General features: G+C 37.2%; 1 protein-coding gene across 1 annotated transcript in view; it reads left to right on the top strand.

The window, feature by feature from the left end:
* Positions 1-819: 819 nt before the first annotated feature.
* Positions 820-18,847, top strand: part of LOC109101242 (phosphatase and actin regulator 3-like) — a 65,761-nt gene continuing 47,733 nt past the window's right edge. The window contains exon 1 of the mRNA XM_042765872.1: positions 820-1,333. Coding sequence (XP_042621806.1) covers positions 1,039-1,333 — 295 coding nt within the window. The 5' untranslated portion in view covers positions 820-1,038. The remainder of the gene's footprint in view (positions 1,334-18,847) is intronic.

Genomic DNA, 18,847 nt, shown 5'->3' with positions numbered 1-18,847 from the left:
CATATGAATAAAATATAATTTTCCAAAAAAAAAAAATCCATTTGTTTTGCTTATGCTCTAAACAATGTAATGACATGAAAAAAAAAAAAAAAAAAAAAAAAAAAAACTAAATTCACGAAACTTTTTCTTCTGGTTTTCAGCAGGATATGTAGGCCTTATTCATAGGCTAGCTTATAAATACAGAGATAGTGTGTAATGTAGCTATATGTTTTGTTTAACATGTTTTGTTGTTTTGTTATGTAGCTGTATGTTTGTGTTTAATATTTGTTTTATAGGTAACAGAGAAAATTATGGCAAGATTCTCTTAAAGTTAAGAACAAACGTTCCAGTAACATTAATAGAACATTTGTTCAAAGATATCTGGTCTTTAATAACATTCACAAAAGCATTATTTATGCATCGTTCATGGAGGGTTTTGTTATTTATTTATTTTAATGTTTTAGTTGGACATTCATCTAGCGTTTTTTTTCTTTCAGAAAGTTTAGAGAGCATTCAAAAACAACGTTCCCTTATTGTTTGCAAAATTATAGAATGGAACATTGAATTCCCTTATGTTTTCTATACCATTCGCATAAGAAAGACATTTACAAAAAAATTAAAAACTGGACGTTTCGAGTGTTCAGCAATCTGAAATGTTTTTAACTTAATGGGAATATCTCAAGAATATCTCAAGAATATGAGTCTCTCTTTCCGATGTGAACACCCACAGCATGTTGCCTTGTGTGTTGAGTTTTGGTGGGAACTGTTGATCAAAAGAAAATGTAAAAACCGCTTTGAATCAGTCTGATCTGATCGATTCTATCAGACTGTATTTCTTCTCTCATCATCCACTATCACAAAGAGCCGCAGGAGGGCGACACAGGTTCATGATTCTGGAGTTCCTCTGAGAAATCACTGTAACACTCTTCTCTTCAACGCGTTTCCAATAACAACGATCGTATTACATGCCAATTATTAATACACGTTCACCTGTAAAACTGACGAAGGATCCCGTAATAACCTATTATATGTTTCATAATATTCAAAATAAGCAATTACATGTTTCCCCATCAGCACGCGCACGTGCACGCGCACGCGGGCTCTCCTCCTCCAGCGCTGCTGTATGGTAAGTTCAGTTATCACACCCCATACTGCTGTAGCTGTCAAACTGAATCACGTCCATCGCCGCCGCTCATATTCCCACACGCAGATCGGCTTTTCTGGGTATTAGCGTCTGTTCTCACCTCCATGGCCACATCAGATGGATCAGAAGATTGCGTTGTGCAGAGAGGAAGATCTCAAAGTGACCCGAGCATCCTCAGCGACGCGCGTGTCGTTTATACGAGCGGCACAGGTGAGTGATCTATATACAGAAAATCCGTATCTCTTTACTGCTCGGACATCTGATTTTAACATGGCGGAGGGATCGGAGCAGCTGCTGTCTATCGAGAATATATTGGCATGACTGGATGTCTTTATCCCAGCATTGCCCACTGTTGCTGCTGCTGATGCTGGTGATGAAATGGCTCAGTGGCATGCAGACTGTGCTGTTCATCCTGTGTTCGGTGCTGGTGCTGGTGCTGATGCTGCTGTGACGCGCCGGGCTTCCCCGTGACTGATGGATGCACATCCTGAAATGTCCAACATGATGAGCTCGTTTTAGTATTTAGCGACATGTTTGCCCAGTCTTTTTACCTTCAGTGTCCTCTGCATTTGCCCAGCAGCACACATTACTAATTGCAGCTGTGAATCATGTCTTTTACTGACCTTTGGATGCATTGAGTAATATGCACTAGACTGTGATTCATCCTGCAGCTGGAAGGATGACTGAATGAAGGATGAGCCTTTATTACTTCAAGTTGTAGCAAAGTGTTTGTAATGGCTTCATTAGAGGGGATGAATACAATTAGCTGAGACAGGCCTAATTTACCACAAAGATCCTTTCCAATCGTACAGTCGTTGAGTGCCAAAATACACATTTCCTTTAGTAAGAGTACATGAGAAAGCAGCTGATAGTAGAAGCTGTTGCTTCTGACTAGTTCTGTAGTGGTGAAAATGGGTTTGTATCTGCTGCAGTAAATATTTGCTTGGTTATGTTTATCTCTGAAATTTGTGATTATCAACATTTATTACTTCTAAACGTACTTCTGCATTTCTGTACTTCTGTGGAAACTTCTCACCGTGGAAGGCTACTGTGGGATTAGTGATTGAAATGTGTTGAAAGCTCTCTGTTTGGACACAAACAGGTGGTGCACATTTATCCTTGGATTCGTGGCTGATCACACCGGCCCAGTAACACATCAACGGCTTAATGCATGTTTACATAGTCGCTTACTTAACTGTTGCACGCTTTCCCAAATGATGTGGTATGTTACTGTGGTAAAATCAGCGTCAAAACCTTGTAGTCAATGTAGTCAAAACCTTATTTATATCCTCTTGTAACTAATACAGGTATGTTTGTTTGAGGGCTGCTTGTTGCTTGTGTTTTATTATGTGAAGTTGATGTAACATAAGTAACCACTGTTGGGGAAAGCTTTTTTTTTTTTTAATTGATTATAAAATTGCGTTACTCCATAAAAAAGTAATTAATTGCATTACTGAGATACTTGTTATGGAAAGTAATGCATTGCCTTTTGTCACATGAGCTGGGTTTGCTTATTTATTTTTAATAACAAAAAAAAAAAAGGTTATGTTTTTGGCAACTTTAAAGTCAAACGTATTATTCAGTATGACTGAATTAACCTAATGAAGTTACACCAACAAAAGCTGCTTTTAAAAATGAAACTGCACATTTTTACTTTTACAGTGTCCAGCTTGGCTTGCAATGCCGAGGTCATGTTTGACCAGGAACACATATACTGATAAATCTATGCACAGTGAAGTGCTTTGAATAAAGCATAATATAACCTTTAAAAGATACTCAGAGCTTTATTTTACATTTAGTGGGGATGAAACTATATATACAAGCAGAAATTCTGCTGTGTAATTAATTTTCCCCTAAATGCCTTCCAAAATGAAAAGCAAAACAAACTCAGGTTTGTCGGTTTACATATCAAAGTGGGCATTTCTTGGCCTTAATTAGCTGCAAAATGGACCAAACTTTTCAAACTGGCTGTATGGCACTATTGGTGTGTTCAAGTCATGTTGAAAAAAAAAAACCTTTTTACAATATGATTATAAACGGCTCCAAAAAGTGTGATTGAGAAAATATGCAGAATACAGTAGACACAGTTTTGATGGTAAATATGCTAAAATTGATATAGGAAATCATTAGTTTTTCATTTACAATAAAACTAGTTAAGTCACATTTCAAAATTTTATAGTATCGAACAATTATGATATAATGAAACTAAATAAACTAAATAAAAGCATACAAAAAGCAAAGACACTCCCAGAGCACTTTTCTTTATTCATTATTTCATAGAAGTACAGTAGAGTTAAGAGATCTTGCTTAATGTTTGGTAGAAAAGGTGCATTGCCATCTTGCTCCGACCATAGTGATGTCGTAAATACTCGTAAATAAGACCTTGCCAGAAGGACTTGAACACACCACATGACCGTACTAACAAGAGACACACAAATCAAACTCCTCAAAGGCACACAATATTTGACAGGCAGCTCAATGTTGTGGCACTCCAACCAGCATTTGTTAACAGTGTTGTAGTTGAGACAAGCTCATTCAAGTCCAAGCCCTTTATGTCTGAGTCAAAAAAAGGATGATATGATCTGATCATATACACCAGTCTGCACAGACCATAAAATGTATCTGTAGTGACTGGATAAGATCAAGACCATGACAGTACTGTCCCAAAGTACTGGACAGTACAGTATGTGCTTTCTCAGATGATGAGAAGATCTCTTCCCTTAAAATACACACCAGTCCATATAATCACATCTCAGTGCACATCAGAATATTGGCAGCATGCTAACATGGCAGTGATGCCACTGGCCAAGCCTCCTCGTCTCTTTCACTGGTGAGAACAAAGCCTTTCATCCCTGCAGCACACCCACTGCGGCTTTGATCTCGCCTCTTGAGAAACAGAGCCAAAGCCCTCATTCGAAAAGACAGAGATAAACAGATACTGTACAGGAGGAACACTGAAGAGAGGAGATGACGAGGTTTCCTAACAAGAGAGAAACATGAATGTTTGGGCCACATTTCTGTATTACGGTCCAAACAGAGAGATTCAGAGCTGAATGGTCGCACAGATTGTTTAGGGCTGCACAGATGTATCCCACACTAGCTAAACATTGTCATGTTAGTCACTTGTTCTCCCAAACAGTCAGTGCAGTACTGTGGAGCATTAAGAGCCCTTCCTCCACACTGTGGTGGGTAGCAGCAGGCCACTGAAGGGTCTTTTAATGTTGTAGCTGTGTGTAGTTCACTGGACATGATGTAGAGTCTGACTCATCAGCTGCTGAAGCAACATTTCATACAGGCCATGAACTGTAATTTCCACTGAACATTCACATGTCTCAGATTGATTATTTGTGTATGTAATAGAGTTCTGCAGGGGTGATGTATTGTTGTAGGCCAAAACCCACAAACGATTTGCGTTTTAGCACTACTTCCAGTGCCATCGTCCTGAGGTCAGTGGGGTTTTTGAGGTTGAGGAGGACATTAAACATCATCACGCCAAACAGGTAAACTCATCTACTCACTAGTCACTTTCACAGCCTTATTGTGTTTATAGTTGTTATAATTGATGGAAACGTTGAAGCCATGTGGCCATGGAGTAGTTAATGGGTTACTCCACCGCAAAATGAAAATTTTGTCATTAATCACTTACCCCCATGTCGTTCCAAACCCGTAAAAGCTATGGAGGTAAATCAGTAGCTAAACTCGAGAGCTTGTTGATCTGAATGTGAGAACTTGTTATATTAACATTCGTATTTGTAAGTTGAAATTTACACTCACAGCTCTGATGTGAAAAGCTGAATCTTTCAATTTGCACACATAGACAATGATCAAAACACCCGTGTTTTAAATTGGAAGTTGTAGATTAACAGTCACAAATGTGTAAAATTACATTCACATAAAGAAAATGGCATACACAAATGTTTACGACATATTTACTTTTGCACTTTACTTCAGTTTCGCTGCACAACGTCAAGTCGGCACTTACAAGCTCTTAGATCTGGCAGTACAAGTTCAAATCCTAGCGCTCTGACTTTTGCTACTCCTTTTGCAGTATTCCTGTTGCAAAACTCACTTGTGCACTTGTATATGCAGATTTGAGAGAGCAGAGCCAGGGGCGGGGCTTTGGTGCGAATGAACATGTCCGAACAATGAACAACGCCAGCCATCGCGATTTGCCAAGAAAGAAATTTGTGTTTTATGCATATTTATCAGTTATTTGTAAAACACTGCAAACTGTTTTCACTGAATATCCTTAGCTTTATAGGATTTTAAGACACTAGATTCATCTTGTCCTTCTGGTATTATCTGGTAGACAAATAATGCAACATCTTTCATATGTATATCCCACTTCATCTCGCTGTACCAGAGTTGCAACATAACTCTGTTGTTTTTTTTTGTTTGTTTGTTTTGTTTTTTTGTAAAAATAATTTAAACTTCTTCATTGGGTTAAATTCCTAATTTGCTTGTCAGTAATGAACCTTTTTAAATGCAACATTAAAAAAAAGAAAAAAAAGAAAAGAAAAAGAAATCGAGTGTTTGATAATGTCTAAATGTATATTAAAAAGCAAAACCTAAAAAATAAGCAGTTATGACCAGCAATACTGTTTTGAGCAACTAGAGTAGAGCTAAATACATGTATTTATTAAACATCAATAATCCATCTAGTGGTCAAACAATGCCATTACATATGAATATTATCTTTCTGGCCACCAAATGCCTCTAAATTGCCAAATTGCCTCCTTGCACTGGAATTTAAAAACACTTTCTCTATTTTAACCCTAAATACTACACTTATTGTAATATAAATAATAAGCATATTAGAAAATGTTATATTTTAAATGGTCATTCATGGATCATAATTATTGCGCATATTATTTAATACCAGGGGCGTCGGACTGGGGGTAAAACCAGTACTGATTACCTGGGCCCCAAAAGAAGAGAGGGCCCTTGAAAAGTCTGGAATATATTTTATTTTACCTGGATATTTTCATGGGGGCCCATCAAGACTGCCTATACATAGGGCCTGGGATCTTGTGCAACACCCCTGTTTAGTACCATAATCTCTTCAAATTATCTAAACAGGACTGAGCTAAAATGTACAGTTATTTTATTGGTTAAAAGTTACACTTAAGGTGTTTGATCACTTTTGACTGCCAAGGAGTATGAGAACATAATGCTGTTTCATTCCCCAGAATAAAATGCTGTTGTAAAGCGCAGTCAGCGTAGTCATCCATGCACAATCAATGCACATTATGTGTTAATAATTACTAGAAATCGCTGCAGATATAGTGAAACTGCTGTCTGTTTCGATTTAAAATGCTGTTTTTCCCATTCAAACACGGATTTGGATATTGAACAGCGCGATTTGATTAGTAACTAGATTTATAGCTCCATGAAGCATGTGACCACGTGGCGGTGAGTTCAAAGATTGTAACATGTGTCAATTGTCTGTTATGGTAACAGCGAGTTTACTCTGCAATATGCAATAGGATACACATATGAAAGATGTTGCATTATTTGTCTACCAGATAATACCTGAATGACAAGATGAATCTAGTGTCTTAAAATCCTGTAAAAGCTAAGGATATTTAGTGAAAATAGTTTGCAGTGTTTTACAAATAACTGATACATATGCATAAAACACAAATTTCTTTCTCTGCAAGTAGCGATGGCTGGCGTTGTTCATTGGTCAGGCATCGACCAATAAAATGTCTTCATTTGTACCAAAGCCCCGCCCACGGCTCTGCTCTCTCACATCTGCATATACAAGTGCACAAGTGAGTTTTGCAACAGGAATACTGCAAAAGGAGTAGCAGAAGTCAGAGCGCTAGGATTTGAACTTGTACTGCCAGATCTGAGAGCTTGTAAGTGCAGACTTGACGTTGTGCAGCGAAACTGAAGTAAAGTGCAAAAGTAAATATGTCGTAAACATTTGTGTATGCCATTTTCTTTATGTGAATGTAATTTTAAGTTTCAAAACACGGGTATTTTGATCATTGTCTGTGTGCGCAAATTGAAAGATTCAGCTTTTCACATCAGAGCTGTGAGTGTAAATTTAAACTTACAAATACGAATGTTAATATGACAAGTTCTCACATTCAGATCAACAAGCTCTCGAGTTTTGCTACTGTATTACCTTCATAAAAAGTTTAGTTCATCTTCGGAACACAATTTAAGATATTTTGGATGAAAACATGGAGGCTTGAGACTGTCCCATAGACTGACAAATAAATAACAGTGTCAAGGTCCAGGAAAGTATGCCGCGCTGTGCCGATGCGCTGTTTGCTTTCAAACCAAAGCGTAAATACATGTAAAAAACATATCCTTGTGGCGCGGCTGATACAGAAGAGCGTACGCCACCTGTGTACTGTTCATTTTTGTCAAAATGGCACTACGCTGATTTGGAGAGACAAAGAGGAGAGGAATTGTTGAATAAAGTCTGTTTTCTTTGTGTTGATTTGTTGTTTTTTGTTTTCTTCGCTGTTTTGTGATTGTATTTTTCACCTGCTTTTTTTCATTGATCATTTATTTAATAATTTATTTATTGAATCATATTTAGGGACTAAATATCACAGAGGCTTGGTGTGAACATTTTTGACTTTACTGGTAAAAAAAAAAAAAAAAAACAACACACTATACAACACATATACACCTGTACAACACCAGAACACCTTGGAAAACTATACAGCAAACCCCTGGCAAACATGTGATCAGTGCACTGGAAGGTTTTGCATGAACAATCACCACTCATGTTTTCTACAGGAAGTGTAAAAATCTTCCTGACATTTTTCCTCCATACTGATCTTAGATCAGTTTAGCCCCGTTTGAAGTCTGCAGATGGTTAGTGTTTGGGATGGGGGAGCTGGTCACAGATCAGTCTCTTTGTCCCCAGAGGGGCTCCAGGGTGTCTTGAGCTAGATTATCCTCCTCCGCTAATCGACAGGAAGCTATTGGAACAGTTCTGATTGCACATCAAAGACTACCCCACTGATTCTCCCTTATTTTCATTGGATGAGTCTCTTAAATGTTCCACCGATTTTAGGACTATTAGATTAAGACCCCCCCCCCACCTCATTTGTGTTCATGTTTTATTAATCAGCCATCTATATTTAGCCATTGTAGGATTTTTGCAGTGAATATTCAGAGCAGTGATTAATCCAGAGCATGCAGGAGGGAGACGTAAGCGCACTGCTTTAGTAATGAGTGTGCTTCACTAGTGCTGAGGTTGAGGACGACACAGACCTGCCAGCTCCATTTCCTTCAAACCGTCTGAAAGTACAATCAAATCAGCCCAAATAGTTAAATAGTGGAATAGTTTTTAACAAAAATGAAACACGGAAAATGTGGTCACTTCTTTAAAGATTTGGACACTGATTAATAGAAAAAAATTAGTGAAAATGAAAATGAGTTGTGTCTTCTTATTCTATTAATCAGTACCCTGATTGCACACATACATAACAGAGACGTCTATTTGACATCTGCAAGACATATTCTTTAGAGCATTTGCTCATCTGCAATACGTCTACAGGACGTTTCCTATCAGATGTCACATAGATGTTTAGAAGATGTCCATACGATGTTTATGATTTAGAATGTATGTAAATCTTAAAGACATCTATCAGATGTTTATATACAGCAGATGCTTTCCAGATGAAAGCGATCTTCTTGCAGACGTTCCTTTGGTATCTGAGCAGTATCTGTTGATTTCTTGAACGCAATGGCCAATCAGAGATGTTTTAATTCAGAATTCACTCATTGTTCAAAATGCCCCAGTTTTGTTCAGTGCTGACTGCTGAGTGGTACAAACTCGCAAATCCTTTCATTGTAATAAACAAACTGTAGACAGTGTTAATAAGAGAATAATTGTGCAGTGTAAAGAGATTCATTGATTTTAATGGAAATTAAAATGGAGATCGCAATTAAATTAAATGAGTGGCAGCATTTTTAAGGAAGTGCTCCTTGCACACTTTCTTGGCTATAGTCCATTGTATTGTTTACGAAGTTGGGACAGGATTCTACTATGTCTAGTTTAAAATCATACTCTAAAGTCATGTATTATGTCTCTGCATTGTAGAGACAACTGTAGTTCTCAATCGAACGTGTGGGAGAAGCATTACTTCTAATTCGACCACAGAGAACTTGTACAATCGACATTTTTTTTCATATTAGTTTGGGCATTTTGAAAATGTTTATTGAAGGTGCAAAAAGTCATAAACAAAAATCTGAAAAGAAGTCAATATTTTACTTTTTCTTTCAGCATTTTGTGTGTACGGTTCTTTTTTGGTTTTCAACATAGCATTTAAAAATACAATACAATCTCATTGCATTACATTCAGTCTGCAATCTCACAGCTCTGTTTCTATCATTTAGTAGCTGTGCAGCGTCTCCATGAAATAGTTGTGCACCTATGAATTGATTCCCAACATTAGACTCAAATCAACATTTCATGTCCATGCATTTATTTATCGGGTAATTAACCATTGCTTTAGTATGATACAAGTTGTCCTCACATGGCATCGGGGTCCTGATCAACCTGTCTGGGTGTAATTTGTGATAATGACTTTACTGCAAGGACTCTGTATCCACTGTCCTGTTTGCATTATAATATGTTCTGACCTCTGTTATTAAAGCTGTGTATAGGATCGGGACATAAATAAATGAGAGTCCTGTGACATTATTTGAGGCATGCTGGGAAGTGTCAGAAAAAGGAGGACTATAAAAAGGCACCTGCCTGCATGTTCCCCTGAGGACTGAGAAAATGGTGCTAAAGAGGGAGGTTAAGAGACCTGCCAAATGGATCTGCAGGGGTAGAGCATTTCTACACAGCCGCTGTGGAAGACAGTACTGCTGAGACAACAGTTATTCGAGTTTGTTTACGCCGTGGAAGCCCATAGAAGTTCTTAGTACATCCCAAAACAATAGGAATGAGTCAGATCTGGTGGCTTGTGGGGGGATTACAAGCGCTTTTGGTTCCCATCCAGTGTCACTGCGGTCGGTCTGTGACTAGCGTACGATGTTGAGGCAGCTGTTACGTGGCCACCTGGCCGACAGCAGGGGGTTACTGTGTGCTGCGCTTTGGGCAAGTTCTGCGCAAGGTCACCGATGTCCCATCAGTCTTAAGTAAGCTTCAGTTTCACTGTGTATGTGCAGAGCTTTGCGGGACAGAGCCATACAGCCTACATGGTAAAATGATTTTTTAAGGTTGCAAATAAAACAAATATTATTGGAGTATATTTTACAGGAAAATATAATTTCAGTCTTACTAATTTCACTTCTAAATACATTTGATACTTGCTGTTTGGTTGTAATTATTTGTGAAATGTGTTAGACATTACGAAATGAGCGAAAATTGTTTCAAAGTAAATCCTACTCCATTTTTTTGGTGTAGAATTGCGTTTAAAAAAAAATTAATTAATTAATTGAAATTTCACAAAAAAAAGAAAAAATCAGTATTGTATTAAACCTACTTTGCTTATATTAATGCATCAAGATCATGTTAAACCATTTTTAAAATAAATGTAATTAAGGATTGCCTGGAATGCTCTGTATTCAGTGGTGTTACATGTTGTTTCACCTAATTAAAAGAAAACTAAAATAAGCAGTCACTCCACTGACCAATTTTCGTATTGAATCACTTAAACTAAATCTTTTTCATAAAAGGTTATGTTTACCAAATTAATTCAAAATGACATGTTTTACATAGAAGTCCTTTTGATATTTTTATTGATTCGTATTGAATCCTTTTAATTGATTATATTATTTATAGTTTGTTATTTTGAATTGTCAATTATTGATATATATTTTGAATAAACTCCCCGTGACCCTACATAGGACAAGCGGTTTGGAAAACAGATGGCCCGTTTACACCAAGGATGATAACTATAGTGTGTACTGTAACTGTAAAGTTTTATTTGTAAAACCGAATACACACGCTTGTAGTCAAACTCCGATTACTGACTTCTCCGGTTCCCCTCCCACACAGTACCAGGCAGAGCCTTCCCTGACTTCCCAAGCTGAGCACCACGATGGGCAGAATTATGATGTCACTGTCAGCCAGTCGATTCCCAGGGCTGTGACACACCTCACTCCCATTGGATGGTTTGGATGAGTGACAGCGGAAGGCGGGACCTCTGATTGTTTGTTTTTGCCCTGACCAGCTCGCAAAAGCAGGCTTGAAAGAGCAGAGAGATTATGAACTGTAGCCATCACTCAAGACGCTCCACACTTCATTAAATCGACATTTGCACACGCCTCCAGAGAGCAGATTAGCTCAGACGCCAACAGCTCTTGAGAAACGAGACGGCGGGAAACGACTGGCATGCAAGCCTACTACTCTTTTCTTTGGATGCACACCAGTCAGCCTAAACCAAAGGATGCAAAACAAACCAGAACAATGGGTTATGATGGAAAGGTGGGGTGCCTATCTGTTCTATTAAAGGAATAATTCACCCAGAAATGAAAATTTGCTAAAAATGTACTCAGCCTCAGGCCATCCAAGATGTAGATGTGTTTGTTTGTTCATGTGAACAGATTTGGAGAAACTTAGCATTACAGTGAATGGGTGCCGTCTGAATGAGAGTCCAAACAGCTGATAAAAACATCACAATAATCCACAAGTAATCCACAACACTCCAGTCCATCAGTTAACATCTTGAGAAGTGAAAAGCTGTGAGTTTGAAAGAAACAAATCCATCATTAAGACTATTAACTTCAAATCTTTGCTTTCAAGTAAAATATGAGTCCATAATCCATAATAATGCTTCCTCCAATGAAAAAGTCATCTGGTCTGAACCAGGAGAGAAATCCACACAGATCAAGCAACATTTCCAAAAACAGCTCTAAACAAATATGTGTGTGGATTTTGATGTGAGAGACAACAGAGGGTGGACTTTTTTCACTGGTAGTTTTTCCTTAAAGATTGCAGACTGCAGGGAAAAAAAACAGTTCAGTGAAAATGATAAAAAGTGACTCTATAATCATTTATAGACAGGATAACAAAATAAACAGGCTTATCACAAAAAGGAGGAGAAAATGTTTTTGATCTCTTCTGCTGTTGATGTTGAAGTCTGTGCATCCATTCAAGCGTTCAGTACTCACTGAATACTTCTGTCTGTCTCTCCCAACTTCTAGAGAGACTGGAAAACTGGGTCGGGCTTTCTGGGATGGTAATCAAATGGTTCAGGTCATACTTAGAAGAAAGAGGTTAGTCTAGGAGAGCATAAGTCTAAGTGGACGTCCATGACATGCGGAGTCCCACAAGGGTCAATTCTTGCACCGCTCTTGTTTAGCCTGTATATGCTCCCACTCCTAAGTCAAATAATGAGAAAGAATCAAATTGCCTATCACAGCTATGCTGATGATACCAAGATTTACCTAGCCTTATCGCCAAGTGACTACAGCCCGATTGACTCCCTCTGCCAATGGACTGATGAAATTAACAGTTGGATGAGCCAAAAATCTCTTCAGTTAAACAAGGAAAAAACTGAAGTCATTGCATTTGGAAACAAAGATGAAGTTCTCAAGGTGAATGCATACAACTAAAAATCAAGTCAGGAATCTTGGTGTGACTCTGGAGACAGACCTTAGTTTCAGTAGTCATGTCAAAGCAGTAACTAAATCAGCATACTATTCGCTCAAAATCATTGCAAGAATTAGATGTTTTGTTTCCAGTCAAGACTTGGAGAAACTTGTTCATGCCTTTATCAGCAGCAGGGTGGACTATTGTAATGGTCTCCTCACCGGCCTTCACAAGAAGACCATTAGACAGCAGCAGCTCATCCAGAACACTGCTGCCAGAATTCTGACTAGAGCCAGAAAATCTGAGCATATCACACCAGTCCTCAGGTCCTTACACTGGCTTCCAGTTACATTTAGGATTGAATTTAAAGTACTTTTACTTGTTTAGAAATCACTCAATGACCTAGGACCTAAATACATAGCAGATATGTTCACTGAATATAAACCTAACAGACCACTCAGATCATTAGGATCGAGTCAGTTAGAAATACCAAGGGTTCACACAAAACAAGGGGAATCTGTTTTTAGCTATTATGCCGCCCGCAGCTGGAATCAGCTTCCAGAAGAGATCAGGTGTGCTAAAACATTAGTCACATTTAAATGCAGACTCAAAACTCATCTGTTTAGCTGTGCATTTACTGAATGAGCACTGTGCGATGTCCGAACAGATTGCACTGTATTTTACATATAATCATTTCCTATTTTTAACTGTTTTAAATTAATTTTAAATCAAATTTTAAATCATTTAAAAAGTTTTTTTTAATTCCTTGTTTTATTTTTGTGATTATATTTTATGATTATTTTACTTCCTTTGATGTAAAGCACTTTGAATTACCATTGTGTATGAAATGTGCTATATAAATAAACTTGCCTTGCCTTGAATAGAAGTTAGCCAAATTAGACAGATGCCAACATGGACTGATCACGTGAAAGGGCCTAAACTGTGAAAGCCATGAACAAAATAATGCAAACTAATACTAAGCAGCAATATTTCAGCCAAAAATGTGAAATTCTGTCATTATTTACTCACCCTCACTTTGTATTTTACATTATTGTGTGGAACGAAAGAAGAAGAAAAAAATTCTTTATTGCACATTTCCATGTAATATAAAGGGGACTGAAGTGTTCAAGCTCCAAAAATGGATGCAAAAGCCCCCCAAAAAAGAATAAAAGTATCTATATGACTTGTGCACTATATTCCAATTCTTCCAAAGTCACCTGATGGATTGTTGTGGTAAATAAATAAAACTGTTCTACTATTAATTAATTCATTCATACACCACAGAGTTTCAGTTTAAGGTTATCTGTGTTTACGATTTTGTTCCTGTATTATTCAAACCAGTTGTGAACCACAGAATATCCCATACGGTCATGTGTGTTTGGGGGTTGGGTTTACTGACCTCCATATGTGGCCCCATATGTCATTCAATCATATGCTATGCTTTTTTATTTCCATGCCATGCTAATTTGAAATGGCCCTAAGGGAGTACAGTTAAGAGCCATCAGCCATGCAGTCCTGACTGCTGCAAGTGTCTTCATGAATGATGCACACATTGACCTAAATGCTTGCAGAACTGAATAACACGAAAATACGCACACTGAAAAAAACACACCCACCCAATACTCTGCAAAATGTACAATTTTGCACTCTAAGATATCTCCAAAATAATATGTTGCCTAGATCTCAACATGCCAATCAGAGAAAAAAATATTGTAATGAATATGTTAAGCCATACAGCATGAAAATGTAGGATGTTTTGCATGTGGAATGGAGAGCTTTTCCCTCATTTTGGGCGGTAATTAGGGCAGCATGCTGATGCCCAGCAGGACGGATGTAGCTGCCGCTCACCCACACATCAAAGGAAGCGCGAGAACGAGAGATTGAGAGAAAAACAACACACTCAGAGAGGTCATGAGTCAGGACTCATCGTCAGTCCCCTCTGATTGTGCGATCATTTAGAGACTGTTGAAAAACAACAACGTACAGTACATATGAGATGTTTATGGTCTCAACTATCCGGATTTTCATCCTTCCAGGCAACAGCAAAATCCACCTTCAAAATATGACTGATTAAATGTTTTGCAGAGCAAACATTTTCAAACTCAATTACTCTTGTGAAAAAGAAGTACACTATATTGCATACTTTTAAAAAGATTATTTATTATGGAAATAATCTACTTTAAAATAATATACTGAAGTGCAAACTGAATGTAATGTAATGTTTTTAGACACTTAACTGAATGTGATTTACATTTCAATTAAAATGTGTAATAGTTTATATTAAATACAGTTAATAAGAGTGTTTTTTGACTCAAGTGCATCTTTATATGTAAATTCAGAATTATATTGTCCTTGAATTATGGTTAAAGTGTACTGCTGAATGTACTCATAACCATTTATGATAAACTAAAATATACTTCAGTGTCATTTCTAGTTTGAATGTAATGTATTTGAATATACAGTAGTTACACATTTGACGAACACATGATGAAGCTGCAATTTAGTAAATGCAAAATATATTAACTTGAAATGTAATACTGAATAACACACTTGATTCTAGAGTTGTGCTTTAGTATGTTAATCAACACATCAAAATAAGTGTACAACAAGCACAACAAAAGATTATTAAAACATGATTTAAAATGTATTTTAAAGTAAAACTTTTACGTTGACTTAATTACAAGGCACACTTTTTAAAAGTGTACTTAAGTGTGTTAAGAAACAGGCATGAAAGTGTCTCTATATAAACAAGTGGCCTTTTATTTCATTCATATTATATTATTTGCAAGTACAGGCTTTTTTTTTTTTTTTTTTTTTTTTTTTTTACATACTCTAAACATTTGGTGCACATTACAAATGCACTACAAGTGCTAAGCTCACTTCTTTTTCACAAGTGTATGGTTGACCACTATGGCTTTTTCAGGTTAGAGAAAAGCATTGTTAGCCAGTATGGTCACAGATTTCATTGTGACCAACATAATTCTTGAATTCAGTGTTTCCCGAAACCATAGATTGGATCAAACATTGATTGGATCTCAAATGCATATGGCACATAATTAGTCATTCATCTGCACTTTCATTTCTACACTCTGCGTAGCTTTTCATTTTTGTTTACAATATAGTCAGTCGTGTATGTCTCAGATGTGCTGTAATGAAATGGAGAGTTTCCCATAGTTTCCTAACAAGAAAAACGGAAGTGTTCCTTGTTTTTCTCTGATGAGTCTGGCAACCCTGTAAGACATCCGCACATCCTCAGGCAGTGTGATGTTCATGTAGCTGCTGAATGTGTACTTGCATTATGGTCACGACAGCAGTTGTTTGCATCACAGACTGCTTGGATTTCATTACTTTTACTGTGGTGTCCTATAACAAGTCCTTCCTTAATCCTTCTGCAGTCAAAAAGTGTTGTGTGCACTTTAAGCAAGCTGTGTAGAACTGATTTTCAGCATATTCACAGAAGACATAGAATGAGTTATTTCCATGCCATATTTCAGACATTGTCACAATCAGACATTTCAGTTTTAATGCATGTGTATTAGTGGTTTGCTGAAGCACAGCACTGCAGAGGCATGTAAAGGTTTCATAAGTGCAGTTTTGTAACTCCTGCTCTCTTTCTCTGTGAGGTGTCTGTGCTGCTCAGGAGAGATGGAGAAGTGAATGGAGTGCTGATGCATGAGTCATTAGTCGTTCTCATGCTCACCTCAGACTGTGACGCCGCTGCTGTAAGGCTCACTGTCATAGAGCTGGCTACTTTCCCAACCTGAGGCTGTTTTATCCCTCATGATCTTTCTCATTACCACATTTGAGACTATTGAGCCTCTGGTTACTGGTGGTGGTGGGATATATCTTTTTATTAGCATGATTTAAGATTATTGTTATAATATAATAAATAGAATGTAATTCATAAATATTGCTGTTTAATGAAACATTTAAACATAAAAGTTTACCATTCAAATGTTTTTGAAAGAAGTTTATTCTGCTCGCCAAGGCTGCATTCATTCGATTAAAAATACAGTAAAAACAGTTACATTGTGAAATATTATTACAATTTAAAACCACAGTTTACTATTGAAATATATTTTAAAATTGTAATTAATTTCTGTGATGTGCAGCTGTATTTTCAGCATCATTACTCCAGTTTTCAGTGTCACATGATCTTCAGAAATCATTCTAATATGATGATTTGCTGCTCAAGAAACATTTCTGATTATGATCAGTGTTGAAAACAGTTGTGCTGCACAATATTTTTGTGGAAACCGTGCTTCCTTGTTGAACAAGAAAGTTCAAAAGAACAGCATTTATTTGACATAGAAATCTTTTGTAACATTATCAGTGTCTGTACTGTCACTTTTGATCAATTTAATGCATCCTTGATAAATAAAAAAAAAAAAATCAGTTTTTGAACAAACTTTTGAACAGTAGCATATCATATAAGCAAATGTAATTATCGGTAATAAAAAGCAAATCAATTAGTGGTTTGTAACACCACTGTGCTACTGCATACCCTATAAATTCATGATTAGTTAAAGTCATGGTCACTTTCCTCCCCATATTTCCTGTCTCTATGATTAAAAATAACAATAAGCCTCCTACTCAAAAACATTTAAGACAAACAAGCACACATGAAGCAGTTTTGCTGTGGAGTTAAGCCTGGTGAATGATGCTGGATGACTCAACGCTTTACACAAACACAAAACCTTTTTCTGCTGTGCTGCGTCCCTTTGATGGCAACATTTTGTGTTGAAAATGACTTCCATGGGCACATTCATATACATTTCTTTTTCTTTGTGCATTAATTGAGTTAATAGCTTTCTGGAGAAAAAAAAAAAAAAAAACTTCTATGGAAGTTGCTCAAAGTTGCTTTCTATTGTTACAGAAAGAAACAAAGTCACAGTCTGGCGTCCTGTGTGAGTCGAGGCAAATTCTTCCATATTCATCCCTTCAGTCTCTAAAGTTCAGCATGACTGAATTCCCAAGGCCTGAAAGACAGGAAAAAGAAAATGCTGAACTCAATGCCGATGCATATTTAATGCTAAATGTAAACACTATTGCTGTTGTGTGTCTGCTGACAGTCCGGGGTCATAAATATTTTCTATTCTTTATGGTCAAAAGTGCACCGAAAAATCAATCATAAAGCACTTTGCACTTCTAGATACATTCTTCTGTATACGTTTGATGCTTTATCTACTCTGATGTTGTTGACTCCATTCCCATGAGCCCGACAACCACTGTAAACTTTAAACAGCGTTTATGCTGCACTGACCGCAATCGATCGTGTCTGTAATACAATGTTTCTAAATATTGACGGATCTCCATTACAAGTCCTCAGAGATACTTTCTCTCTTGAATGCAGCGTTACTTACCGCTACAGTCTCTGGGGACATTCAGACGCTAGTTAACTTCACTTCATCCTTATCAGTGTTCATATTAGTTCTGAACAATGTGAAATTGCTGTCACAATAAACAAACATAAAATGCTCGGTCCAGAGGAGTCTCGATCCATGGGACTCCCATTATGTGGCAATTATGTACACAGATCAATGTGATGAAACATTAAAAAAATTGGACCACAACTAATCAATTTTACATCATGACCTAGTTTGTGTGGCCAATTTGCTACCAAGCCAATGAAGGCTCATGAAGAGATGGAAGCAAACAAACCTCTTGACATTCTCCTGGACGCCATCAGCCTCTCATCTGCTCTCGTGGATGTTCGACATACTGTTATTTGCTATAATAATGCAGCTGTGTTGGTGATGTTATGGTGGTCATTTAAAGGGAATTAATGCTTTTTTTCTCCCTCTCTGTGAGACACAAAAGGAGATGTTTAGCAGAATGTTTAAGCAGACAAACACTGACAAAACACTTCTTCTTCTTCTGAAGCCAGATTTCTAATTTCTACTCTTAAATGCCATAATCTCTGTTCAGAATGGTTGATTTCTCAGCAGCAGTCATATGTCCATCAGCACGCTCTCAATAGTGTGAAATAAAGCAATTCATTTTGTACTGAACATGCTTTCAAAATGAACCCTATGTGACTCCAGATGTGTAATGAAAGAGAAACGATCTAAAATGCTTTCAAAATACCCTGAGAAAGAGCCCTGAGTGTTTACCAGTTACTTAGCAGTGAACTCGTGTGCCCTTGTTATGAGATATGACATGTTATGTCCCATCTAAACCAACATTTTTCTCTTGTCTTATATTTTTAA

The sequence above is a fragment of the Cyprinus carpio genome, chromosome A11 (assembly GCF_018340385.1).
Source record: "Cyprinus carpio isolate SPL01 chromosome A11, ASM1834038v1, whole genome shotgun sequence".
NCBI lineage: Eukaryota > Metazoa > Chordata > Actinopteri > Cypriniformes > Cyprinidae > Cyprinus > Cyprinus carpio.
The sequence above is the reverse complement of the archived record's forward strand: the minus strand, read 5'-3'. Positions and strand labels throughout refer to the sequence as shown.